Source organism: Piliocolobus tephrosceles, chromosome 3 (assembly GCF_002776525.5).
Source record: "Piliocolobus tephrosceles isolate RC106 chromosome 3, ASM277652v3, whole genome shotgun sequence".
Taxonomy (NCBI): Eukaryota; Metazoa; Chordata; class Mammalia; order Primates; family Cercopithecidae; genus Piliocolobus; species Piliocolobus tephrosceles.
In genome coordinates, this window is record NC_045436.1 from 148,209,444 (window position 1) to 148,223,179 (window position 13,736).

General features: G+C 40.9%; 1 protein-coding gene across 10 annotated transcripts in view; it reads right to left on the bottom strand.

The window, feature by feature from the left end:
* TBC1D1 (TBC1 domain family member 1) overlaps nucleotides 1-13,736 on the bottom strand; it is a 242,938-nt gene that overhangs the window by 40,592 nt on the left and 188,610 nt on the right. For all 10 annotated transcript variants that reach the window (XM_023224635.3, XM_023224636.3, XM_023224634.3 and 7 more), the window contains 2 exons: nucleotides 6,947-7,132; nucleotides 2,290-2,451 (listed from right to left, as the gene is read on the bottom strand). In XM_023224635.3, the coding sequence (XP_023080403.1) occupies nucleotides 2,290-2,451; nucleotides 6,947-7,132 (348 nt within the window). The remainder of the gene's footprint in view (nucleotides 1-2,289; nucleotides 2,452-6,946; nucleotides 7,133-13,736) is intronic.

The window sequence follows — 13,736 nt, forward strand, 5'->3', positions numbered from 1 at the left end:
CGCCGTCATTTGTTTGGAGTTGTTAAATCTTAATGTGTTAAAAACCACCTGACTGACAAAGCCCCCTTTATGGTTAGAGCTTCTGCAGTAAAAAGTGATGTGGCAAAGTCAGGCAATACATAAGGAAATTCCAGGTCAGCCTTAGCTCACTCCAGTATACAGAATGCTCAATCATCTGCGCCCAACTTTCACTACCCAGGGTCCAGATTCCTAGAGTATTTCTTTTAGCCCCTACATAATATGTCCAGTGAAAAACAAATATCCAGGTGCCAGGCTTCTAAGAAGCTCAAATATTTGGAATAGCTGTCACAGACCCAGGCAAGCTGCCTTTCGCAGAAGCAAAGACACCTGAAGGTGATCATCTAGGCAAGTGTGAATGGGGGAAGAACAGACTCATTCTTTTCTCTCCTTCTCCCTTTTCAAAACAGCAATTTGGGGTCATTTGGTGTAAAGGTAAACCCCAAGAAACAAGTACATGTGCAAGGAACACTAGAACTGGAAGAGAGCTCCAAGATCCTCTGCTCGGTGAAGTCTCTCATTCTATCAGCAAGAAGGCAAGAGCCCAGAAAGAGGGTACCTGCCAAAGTCACATTGAAAGCTGCTGTCGATCCAGAGCTTCGGTCTTCACCACTGCATGCATGTTCTGAGAAAAGCACCTGGAGATCCTCTTCAACAGGAGGCAGTGCAGTACAGTGGTGTGAACCCAGCTCTGTGGCCCTGAGCCACTACTCAACTGCTCTAAGCCCAAGTTTCCTTATCCATAGAAAGGGAAAAGGTGTAACAAACAATAGCTACCCATGATTACTAAAATTGACGTCAAAATTCAGAAAAGGTTAAAAATGCCTAAAAGACTCTAGTAGAAAACACTGCTTTGTTCCATTAATGCTCCTAGAGATGAAAAATGCATATGCAGGCCGGGCGCAGTGGCTCACACCTGTAATCCCAGCACTTTGGCAGTCCGAGGTGGGCGGATCACCTGAGGCCCGGAGTTCGAGACCAGCCTTGCCAACACGGTGAAAACCCGTCTCTACTAAAAACACAAAAAATTAGCCAGGCGTGGTGGCAGTCGCCTGTAATCCCAGCTACTCAGGAGGCTGAGGCCAGAGAATAGCTTGAACCTGGCAGGCAGGGGTTGCAGTGAGCCAAGATCGCCTCATTGCACTCCAGCCTGGGCAACAAGAGTAAAACTCCATCTCAAAAAAAAAAAAAAAATGCATATACAATGTTTTTCCACTATACAACTGATAAAGTCAGGAAAAACTCATTCTATACATATTTGAAACCCTTATTCAAAACACCTGGTTATTCATGATGCGCTCAACAAGAACTCAGTAGCGCAGAAACAGATTAGACTCAGGCTTTTACTCTTGCCAGAAGACATTAACGTATATTTTTAAAGGAATCATTGTTTGACTAGAACACTAATAATGACTGAAGGTAAGCTCCAAAATAGTGGTTCTCAAACTATCTGTGAAGCATCAATTTTTTTTCTTTTTTAAAACTTTCCAATCTACTACAGGCTAATATTTTTATACAATACAGTAAAAAAAAAAATGAGTAGAAAAACAAAATTAAAAAAAAAAAAGATGGACAAAATGTTAAGTCCACATTTTAAATTAGGATCACTGTGCCAAACTGCTGGAAACATGGAAACATTTCCAAATACTTAAGTCTCAAGTTCTGTACTTACGTCTTCTTGGACCAGTAACAGTCTGGGATGGCAGATCTCACTAAAAAAACAGTGAATCCTGCCCGCTCTCTAAGGCCTTACAATACAGCAGACACATGTTGTGTGCTCCTCACAGCATTCACTGTCTGCACCCACATCTTCACTTGTGGAAACTGAAGCTCAGAGAGGGTGAGGCATTTGTCTAAGATCACACTGCAAAGTAAGTGGCAAGGCTGAGATTGAAGCCCAAGACCACCTGTCTGAGGTCTGTGCTCCACACACTATGCTGTCTCCCTAGAATACCCAGAGACAAGGCATACAATTAGTTTCTAGTTTATAATTCAAAATATATCATCGAATCATTATCCAGTTTATAGGTAATGAAGCCCTTGGGTGTTCCTGTCTTCCTATTTCCTGGCCTTCTGGAAATTTTAATTAAGAGGAACCATGAAAGGTGGTAAAACTCATGTCTACTAAGTAAGGTATCTGGCAATAGATTAAGATGTGATGAAAAGAAGGAGATGGCCACTAAAATTAGACTTAAGATTTTTTTATTCCACACTTCTCCCCAATCACCAATGAGGGGTGAGGCTGACTAGATGCTTCCCAATGAAGCTTACCTTGCCCAACAGCCGAGTGCATTTTTTCCATGTCAAACTTAATTTTTGATCTTCCTGGAGTGCTAAGCATCTTTTCCCACACTGTAGTTACTTCTTTAAGACAGGGAGTAATTTCTTCATAATCGAGCTTCAGGCGTTTGTTCAGCAAATCATTTTCGGAGGCTGGAAGAGACCATTCCGGAGCGCATTAGTAAAGGCTACAGCTATGGAACTTCCATTACACAACATGGCTGCCTACTTGTTATCCTGCTGAGATGTCAGGAAGTTACAACCGGCTTAACGCATCTAAATATAAGTCACTGTCCATGCCTCTACCCATTTTCTTTGTTTTGGAAAATGCTAAAAACCTAGGAGGTATGTGATTTCTCTTACCCCTCACTCCCAACGTACTCTGTGGGCTCTACTGCTAAGACACAACCCACATCTCCCCAGTTCTTTCCATCTTACCCTATCAAACCATGAGCCATCCCGGGACAGGAGCTATGTGTTATTAATAAAATTCCCGATGACTAGCATGGTGAGAACTCGATGCAATTTTTTTCATCTAAACTAGGAGAGGCACTCTAAAGATAGTTTTCTCATTTAGAGCCAAACACCTCCGTTTAGTAGCTTCTACCACTGGTCCCATTTCTGCTGCTTGGAGCTAAACTGAATAAATCTACCCCTCTCAAATGACATCTCTCAAATATATGAAGAGAGCTACTGTTGCCCACCAAACTTACTCAACCTAAAGCGCATGAAGAATTATAACTAAATTATCAAACCCAGGGGGGAATAATATTAATAAAGGGAAAGGTTAAATTGACAATTTACATTGATTCCTGGACCCAATCTCTCATTTCATGGCGACAGAAACTGAAGTTCAGAAGGATCAGGTGATTTGGTCCTGGTTATTTACTAGCTAGAGGGAAGCCAAGCGACTCTAGGCCCAGTGCTGCCTTCCTCTCAGCTTTTATGGTTTTCCATCTACCATCTTTAATCTTTTCTCTCATATTCTGATGAATACATTTCTAAGGTCCTGTTAAACAAGTCCCTACATCTCTAGGGTTCACATTTTTTAAAAATGTCAACCCTAGATTTTTTTTTTGGCTGTGATTTGGGATATGAGAAAACACAACAAATGCCACTAGAGTTGAGCTAATCCTTGCAGCAAATCAGGTTTGGGGCTAGCCTTGCTGCACAGCAACTGGCGGCAGCACTGGGCTTTGGAGGCCAACGTACGTTCCTCTGGCAGTAAGGCTGCTACAAGCACATCTGGCCACCCTAACAGAGCCCAGCAGGCAACATGAGCATCCTGCTCTGAAGTCATCACAACTTCACACAGCCAGAAAGAACTGGCCAGAAGATTCAGCTGAAAAGGCTCAATCCACGAACATCCTGCTGTTTCAGTATCCTAACAACACTGCTGCCTAAAATCAGTGGCCTCCAAAATGCCTTATCAACCAAGGCAGATGGTACAGAACTACAACAAACACCCAGGCTGCAGGGCAAGAACTTCAGATACAGGACCCAGCTGTTTGCAATATTAAATAAGACCCCACACACCCATGTGGTTTATAAGCTTGTGGACTGAGATCAAATGTAAATTTGCAACAAAGTTCTCTAAAATATTTATTATGATTTAACATAAAGGTCTGAGCCAACTTGGACTTTGTGATAACGTTCAGGTCTGATTTGTGCCTACTCTGGAGGGTGGGCTATGGCTGCTCCGTCCCCAGTTCTGCTCAGTTAACAATGGCTTTCCCAGACAAAACTGTCTTGCCAGCTGCCATCATCTCTTGAAAGCTCAGAATGGAAAGCTAAGAGGATGGGAGACTCAGCAATTAAATGACCCCCACACCTGTAGAGATTTTAGAAGAACTGCACTGAATATTTGATTTTTAAACCATCATATATTATATAACTAAGAAAAATGTTTTTTAAATAAAAAACATCAACTGTAATTCAAAATTTAATGTTATCACATCGTTTTAATCTTAGTAAAGCATAAAATGCTGAGTTATATGAATTTTTAAGATGGAGTCTCACTGTGTTGCCCAGGCTGGAGTGCAGTGGCACCATCTTGGCTCACTGCAACCTTCATCTCCTGGGTTCAAGAGATTCTCCTGCCTCAGCCTCCCAAGTAGCTGGGATTACAGGCGTGCACCACCACGCCTGGCTACTTTTTTTTGTAATTATAGTACAGATGGGGTTTCATCACATTGGCCAGGCTAGTCTCAAACTCCTGACCTCAGGTGATCTGCTTGCCTTGGCCTCCCAAAGTGCTGGGATTATAGGAGTGAGCCACTGTGCCAAGTAAATAATTATCTTATTTGTATTAATCTTGCTTAAATGTTTACATATCTCACGTTTACATCAGTATTTAATATTAGAAGTGTCTTGGGTCTTTATTTAGAAGTCTGGGGATGTTTTTGTGCCCAGAAATATGCCACAGGAACTTAACTCTTGTTTTTATCAATAAACTTTTGGTTTACTGACAAATATTTATCAATGAAACCTTTGTTTCATTACACATCATTTTGCTTAAATTTGCAGTTTCCATGAACCTATTGGTAACATGAAGTGAAGACTTACTGTACACGCTGGCTGATTCTTATCAAATCTTGCATCTATATTTAATGTAAAAGTTCTGCCCTGCCCCTAATCCACCCCGACAAAACTTACTAAATATTTTTAAGCAATCAGGTTCTTATTGCTGGATTTTTTTTTATCAGCAATCCAGGTCCTATACATACTAATACAATGGATTAATGCTTCCAACATTATATTAAGCAAGTTCATTGTGTTTTCACCACAGAGATAAACACATGTTGAACATTATAGAGCTAAGAAGAGAAACAAAGTCAAACAGTAAAAATAAAAGACCACAAAAACCGAACACTGCCAAGAAGCCAGATGAAGCCAGATGAGGAAGCATTAGAAGAATGTTGGCAAGGGCCAGTAAACTTAACGCAACACCTGGCAAGGGGTTCCAGGTAACCTTAGGAAACTCTTGCCTGCTCATTCTAGTCTGTCTGATCATTGTTTGCACAGCAGAATGTATTCTGCTTTTGTGGCATACTGATTTCTCCTCACCAATTACAGCTGTCCTCACCACATTCCCAAGAAGTCAGCTGTGAGCACCATTCCCATTTTATAGCTATGCCCTGATTTTACAGGGCTGTCATTTGCAAGAAGATTGGCCAGTATTGGCATTAAAGTTTATGACCTACGTGATGAGCATAACTGCCTTTTTCCTCTTCAACAAAAATCCCAAGATGCACGTGAATATAACTGCTGTGCTCCCAAGCTGTCATTTAACTGATGACTCTTGTAGTAATGCCATCACTATCAAACATCTTTTAGACATCTGCTTTTAGAATTACTTTCACGAACACACAAAAAAGCGGCAGAAAAACTGGGTTGGAAGAAAACAGCACTCACCTGCTCTAAACACCCCCCAGTGTGCTATCACCTTCCACAGCACCCTGATGGGAAGACCCGTCTTTCTCAGCTTCAAAACTGCATATTGGAAAGCTTACTAGCCTATTCCAACTGTGGGCCTACTTTCATATCGAAAGGTCTTATTCCTTTATATTTCATTTTCTGTTTTCATTCAAAAAATATAGACACTATCTCTTTACATTCTATAAATTCATACTTTTCAACTGCAGAAACTACGTTGCTGGTACACAGTGTTGTCATAACTCACAAGTATCATATGGACATGCACAGAGAACGTCTGTCCACCCACTATGACACTAGCTATGCAACTGAAACTCATGGAATGCAACACATTCTTCGGAGCTTATTCCTCAGATTTGGTGTCTTAATGACTTTCAGCTCTATACAAGCATCAAGGTCATTTTAAAAGACCAAAATTTGCAATCAAGGATGATGCTGAATGAAACGTACTTCAATTCCAAAACTGTTCTGGGGCAATGGCAGGGTGACTGAATCATCTGCTACATCTTCCCTTTCAAAGAGATTATGCAGACTTTCTGCTCAAAATCTTCACTACTTTATAGCTGTGCAATTAATTCTCTAGATACCTTAAGACCCATGCTCTTTCCAAAAGGTATGTAAACTTTGCATCTTAAGCTACTTTGAAGATAATATTAATTGGTTCCAGTATCAGTATGGAGACAGGAAAAAAACAAAATCTAAACATTCAAAGTTCATGTCATATTTTGACACTATTGATATCAGTACAGGTAGAATTCAGCTAATGTTTCTGCTTCAGATTACTCGCAACTCACTGAGAAAGCACATAGAGTGAAGTTATGCACTTTAATGATTTACACAAGAAAAGTTCATACCTAACACACAGGCACAGACTATGGCTGAGGATAAAGTAGACTGAGAGGGAGAGAGGGGAAAACGAAAAGCACCTTTCAGCGCATTACAGCTTAGATTTAAATTTTTTATCTCAGAAGTTCTAGATACTGTACTAACAGTGACCATAGAGGAATAATGAATACAGTTGTTGAAACTATCATTAGATCACCAGAAAGTAAACACTGTTAATATTACTATGAAAAAGTCAACAGATGTAGACAGATATGTATATTAGACTATCGTGCTGCTATATTTTTAGACAGCAAGCTTATGTCTGATGTGATTCACTTCAGAGCCAAGATAAGACCAGGCCTGTTCAATATCAAGACGGTAAACCAACCTTGGAGCTTCTGATTTTCCTTCTCCATTCTGAGCAGCAGTATCTGTTGAAGAATAGCCTTTTGCCACAGCTCTCGGAGCTCACGAGATGTCCTTTTCTTTTCCTCTGACGGGGGGCCAAAGGGCCCATCTTCACAAACTGGTTCTAAAGGAGATCGTGGGGGAAGCTCTCCCAGCTCTGAATAATCTGGAAAGGGAGAAGGGCATTCCAGAATCGTCATTTTTCAACAAAAAATGCACATTCAAATATAGTGCCAAATCAGCAAATTCTGTTCATTCAGATAAAATATAGTAATATCACCAAATTTAAAATTCAGGTGTCAATAAGCATTGGCATAAGCCATGTCTGAGCCACAAACATGAAACAAATGATATATAAAATAGCAAGCAAAACTTCAGTAGCCGAGGAAGTATTTAAAGATACCTGCTTTTTAAGGTGTAATATTCTTATCTTCTTCTGAAAACGTTATTTAATAATTATTGATAATTATAGAAAACGTTCATACAGTGCCTACTGTGTACCAAACTGTTCTCAGAGCTTTATGCACAATAATTTAACACTCACAAAAAACTCTAAGTCATGGGTATTATAACTATCCAGTTTTAAAGAAATGCAAACTGAGGAACAGGGAGTTTATGTAACTTGCCTAATGTCACAGAGCTAGGAAGGAGTCGAGCCAGGACTGGAACCCAACAGTCTGGCTTTCATGTGCATTCTTAACCACTGTGCTATCTGGCTATTCTGAAAGAAGATTAAAATGCGTTTAATAGCCAGTAGTAACAGTAGCCATTAGCAGACCCTCTACCAAGCACTGGGCACTGTGCCGGGCATTTTATGTAGGTAGACTCATTTAATTCTGGTGACAAGTCCAGAAGGCAGATATTAGCCTGGAAAGGAAACTAAGGTTCAGAAACTTGCCCAAGGTCACACAGTGAGTAAGTAGGTACACCAGCATACTCTAACTCACCTCTTCCTGATTCAGAAGACCATTTGTTCCCACTACATACCACTACAATCCAAATGTTTCCTATGTCTAAATTACACAGCTTTACGGAGTCTTATTTCGTTATGATCCTATCAGACAAATGAATAAACTAAAATTCTACATCTTTTGGGGGTTTATAGGTATTATAGGAGGATGTTACTGTGTAATGTTCAACAGAAAAGCAAGAATTGAAATTATAAAGTATCATCTCAATTTGACACGTATTATGAGAGGCAGTACAGTTCGTTGATTAATAGGGCAGGTTCTGGAGCCAGGCTGCTGGGATTCTGATCAACACTGTCATTACTGATTTTGTGAACTTTAACAAGTTGCTTAACCTCCTGATGCTTCCACTTCCCAATCTGTCAAGTGGAAATGACAGAGCCTCCCCTCAGAGTGCTGGGAAACAAACTGAGTTAATAGGCTATAAACCACTGAGAACAGGGCCCAGCACAGAGTAAGAACACAATAAACCAAAAACTAGCTCTTTATTGTTTGCTATCATATATTTACTAGGGGCACAGAAAAGAAATCAAAATTTCAGCTACTCAACCGTAAGCTCTAACAAGGTTAGAACCTTGCTGCCTCATTGACCAGGGTTTTGGTCACCACACTGAGCACAGTTGCTGGCACCCAGTAGGTGCCTGAGAAATTACTGTTGAACAAAAGAAGGGACAAAATACTGGGTTTACATGTACTGTTATTTATGTTTTCCCTCTATTTTCTAAATTTGTGGCAATAAATATTTTAAAAATAAAACCTAAGGAAAAATAATGCAAATCTATTCTAATTAAAATCAAAGATGGAAAAAATATTTTCCCGCAAAACACTTATAAAACAAATCCCTTCACCCCAAAACCTGTATACTTAGGATTAGTCATTACTGAATATGATAGTTCAATTGAATCCTTTTATTTCATCTTATTCTGCAGCTTGAAGTCTTTCATTTGAGCCCTTTCCTTTCTTTTTTTTATTCTTTTACCGTCTTGGCTCTTGGAATTCTGTGGGACACTGCAGTTGTGATTAAAGTTCTGCTTTACCTCACATTGGAAGCATATCTCCCACTGGTTTGCAAGAGTCTCGTTTCCAAAAACTAAGTCCTATGAGATGTTCTGGCGTTCTGGATGGCATGGCAGGCACTGCCCTGATGATGAGGGCAGCGTTTCCACGCACTCTCATAATCTCTTGTGTGTCAAGAGAACCCAGGACCCAGCCAGGCAACAGAGGGGAGCTCCGCTGAGGGTTAGGTGGGGTTGACCTGGAGATATATATATATATATGTGTGTGTATATATATGGTTTTTTGTGTGTGTGTGAGATGGAATCTCGCTCTGTTGCCCAGGCAGGAATGCAGTGGCAGGATCTCAGCTCACAGCAACCTCCACCTCCCAGGTTCAAGTGATTCTCCTGCCTCAGACTCCTGAGTGAGTAGCTGGAATTACAGGCATGCGCCACCATGCCTGGCTAATTTCTGTATTTTTAGTCGAGACGGGGTTTCGCCATGTTGGCCAGACTGATCTCGAACTCCTGACCTCAGGTGATCTGCCCACCTCGGCTTCCCAAAGTGCTAGGATCATAGGTGTGAGCCACCACGCCCACCTGACCTGGATATCCTCTTAAACCCTTCTAGTAAAACAAGGGTTTACCTCACCTAAACTCCTTCTAATCTCATCCTTCCTGTTTACCACAGCCTTCCTCTACCCAGGGTCTTGAAACTTCCTACTGCGTTCCTTTCAAATTCGGAGTCACAATGAGCAGGTGTAACTCAAGCCAGGAGGATGGAACATTCCTAGCAGTAGAGGCTGCTTGTCCCAAGATCCATGCACTCTCTGCCACTTGGACTACTGACAAGGACCACTGTCTACAGAAGTTTATGAAATTTCGGTTTTATTTTAGTATTCAGAGAAACTGGATCTGCAAAAATACAAGTATTGTTTGGTGACAACAACTGTGAGGTTTAAGATGTAAGCTGTCTGCCTAATGTTTTCTACTTTTGTGATCTTTTTCTTACTATCACTAGCAACAGTTTGTTGAGCTTTTACCATATGAGTTCTTGACACAAATAAGCTTGTTTGATCTTACAACAATCTCATAGGACGGGTGATATTATGATCTCCATTTTCCGGCTAAAATAAGTAAGGTGCAGTGAGGTTTTATAACTTGGCCAAGGTCACACAGCTAGTAAGAGTCAGAGCCACGATGTGAAAAAAGGTGTATTTTCCTCCAAAGTAAAAACAAAAACAAAAAAAGTTTACCCCATGCTTCTCTAACTTCTATATGCACAAGCCTTGCTGGGGATCTTGCTAAATTAAAGATTTGATTCAGCAAGTCTGAGGGGAGCATTTCCGTCAAGCTCCCCAATAATGCCTCCCCTGCTAGTTCTCCAAGCACACTCTGAATAGCAGGGCTCCACACTGCAGCTTTACTCTCTATTTCCTCATGCAACCCTATGCACTTCCTAGCACGTGGGCTCATCTCCTTCACTCCCACCACTGAGAACACAGTTCAAATACTCTTGTCAGTTGCTTGAATTCAGGTCCTCAACACATGGCAGGAGCTTGTCCCAGACTTGCTCAGGGGACCCAGGCCAAGTCCAGAATACAAAGACATATTTGAGCACTAGTATTAATTTCACCTCTGCATGAACTAAGTAAAAGCTGATCCACTGTAAAGGTTAGCAAATAAACCCAAGAGTTTAGAGGAGGGTTTCTCAACCTCAGCACTACTGACATTTTGGGACTGGGTAATTCTTTGTCACGAGGAACTGTTTTATACACTGTAGAATGTTTAGCAGTCTCCCTGGGCATAGTAGCATCTGCCCACCATCAATGCCTCCAGGCACTGCTAAATGTCCCCTAGGGGTCAGGAGGAACAAAACCACCTCTAATAAGAACCTCTGATTCAGAGTTAAAATCTCACCATTTTATCTCTCCTAAACCCTGGGAAGGGGTTAAAAATGTATCTCCTTTATCCAAATTCATTTCACATGGTAACAATTACTGATTTTATAGTTTAACAACAAAGTTGTATAGATTAACAACAAAGTTTTATATTTTTTGTTCATACTAAAGAGTAGCCTGGCTACAAAAGAGCTCAGTAATTTATAAAGGGAGATAGTTAAAATCTTTGTTCTAAATTTGGCCTGCTGAATCAGTCCAAGTAAGCTGCTTTCTCAACAATGCAAAAAGATCCAGACTGAGGACAAGGCTATAGCTTTGTAATCAGTCCTCCTTCAGGCATGTGCAGTCTTGAGAGATGTGGACTCGAGTGGAGTGGCAGGTCGAGGAGAATAAAATCAAAGTCCGAAGCAACTGTCAGCTGAGAACCTTGTTCTAATGATAAACCCGGGCACTGTTTTCACTTACATCATTCCTAAGCCAATCCTACCAGCACTGAGTCCCTTATATGTATGCAGGGATGCGATGTGTTAGGTGGTCTAAGGAGGGCTACTCTGAGGTTTCTGTTCTCTAGAACAATCCCAGGGATCTGGCTTCTCTCCCTGACTTGCATTCTTGCTGAGAGACAGCTGCACAGAGGCCAGTGTAGGAAGTGTGGCTTGGCTCAGTGTAGTGGAGGTTGAGCTGAAGGAGGGGCTGCTCTACCTCTTGGGCCAACTGTGCTCATGCCTCCTGGGAAAATGTATGCCTTCTGGGTTCCAGTCCCTCCATGCAAAATGTGAGAAATTATATTCGCTGCCGACACCCAACTGTGGAGACCACAGGCACTGACAGGCATATTTATAAAGTCGGCAAAGCCACCAAACCAAAGGGCTGTGATAACACCTTAGTCCAGGATTAGATTTTACTATTCTGACATCTCCTATAATGACAGGATGTGGAGAACTTAAATTATGTAGCCTTCCAGAAACAATAGCCTCCAATGGGTTCTAAGAATTTTAAAACCAGTCATAATTCAGGAGGCCTTGGAGACAACTGCCTCCTATTAAATCATTGCTGTGACACTCCCAACAGAGTCATAAATATGATCTATGCTGTTATGTCCATATTTCAGATGCCAAATTATTCCCCAACAACTCTGTGCTGTTGCATTCTTTCTATCTGCACACAAATGTGTGGGGAAGAGTATGACATTGCATCATTGTTATGAACAGAATCAATGCCATGATCGAGAAAGAGAAAAAGCAACGTGCACACGACCTCCTATTTGTCTAGTATCTGGCTCTCTCAAGTGTAGAATACAGGGATCCTTTCTTGCATTTTCACAAAGCACTGACATTAAGTTCTGAACTGCAGTTCTCCTTCTTTTAAGGACATGATATTAAATCACATGTTAAATGCCCTGTAAGAAAGAGGAGCTCTAGAAGGAAAGGAGAAGACAGATCCTTATTCTCCAATTTTCTGGCTTTTTCTGTGTGTTACCCACCATAGAGCATTTTATAACTCTTCATCTCTCCTGAAAATTCTGAACTCTATGCCATAAAAAAAAAAAAAGGAAGAAGTTAAAAAAATTCCAGTTATTCTCAACCCTCTGTTTGAACAACATAAATCGATTCTGGAAAGGAGAAAACTGAACATTACATCTCTGGAGAAAAGTTAACAACAACAGGGATTAACATCTGCAGCGTCTGTTGTTACCAACAGCTCAAGGAAATTTCTTAGAAAAAACAAAGTAAAATGACCATGTAGACTTAATGTTGTCAAACTGTTTACAGAGGATGAACAGCTTTACCTCTACTACAACAGAAAGCAGAGCCCAGGAGGCAGAGATTTCTGTGTTCCCTGCCATATTCCATGCCTGGGAAATAGTAGATACGCATAGGACATTCAATGGATGAACGGATTCATTTGCCCAAGTCCACTCCTAACCCTGACATGACTTCTGTGGATCTTTCATGGAAAATACTCCAGTGAGAACCTGATTATTTCCCACAGTTGCATTATATGACAGTCTAGCTAGAGGAAAACAGAATGTTTTAAAGACAACATTCATTTGGTATAAAGAAATACTGTTAAGTTCTTGCCTCATGCCAGGCATGCTGCTAGAAATCCAGGTTTCAATCAGGATAGCAGAGAAGTACAAGACTACTAAAATAAGGGAAATACAAAGAAAGTGTTCCGGAACTTCAGCAAAGAAAGATGAATTTCGGCTGTTTATCAGGTCAAGAGCATGGGCCCTGGAGCCAGGTATCTGGGATCGAACCTGGCTCTACCCTGATCTAGCTACGCAACCTCAAATGGGTTATCTGATCACTTGCCACCTCAGTTTCCTAATCTGCGAAATCTGCATAGTACTTACTGCCTAGCTCATAGGGTTATTGTGAGCTAGGTAATGTGTGGAAAAAAACAAGCCTGCACACAGTAAACATTTAATAAAATGTCAACTACCATTCTTCTTACTATCATTGTTGTCAGTTTTTGTGGAAAGGGGCGTGGTTCTGGAAGGACAGGTAAAATCCATACAGGTTTAACTGATGGGAGCTATTTTAGGTAAATGGACCAACATAAACAAGGTGTGCAGGTAATTATTAACTCATCACTGAAAACGACCCATTTTGTCTAATGACCAGATAGTACGCGCATGAATACAGAAGACGAGGCTGGCTGACTTTAGGTTGCTTAAGGTCTAGTTGATCCAAATATTAATTAGTAAGAAATTGGGAATTCCAGAAGACTGGGGTTTTTTAAAGCAAAAGTGATTTGATATTATACATTCTTCAGCACCGGAACGATATCCTGGCAGGCAGGGAGTGCATGACATAGTGGATCAGACACATGAAAGGCCAGTACCAAATGGTGAGAACAAGTGCTAGAAAAAGAGCTATGGACACAGAACAGAGCACCTAACT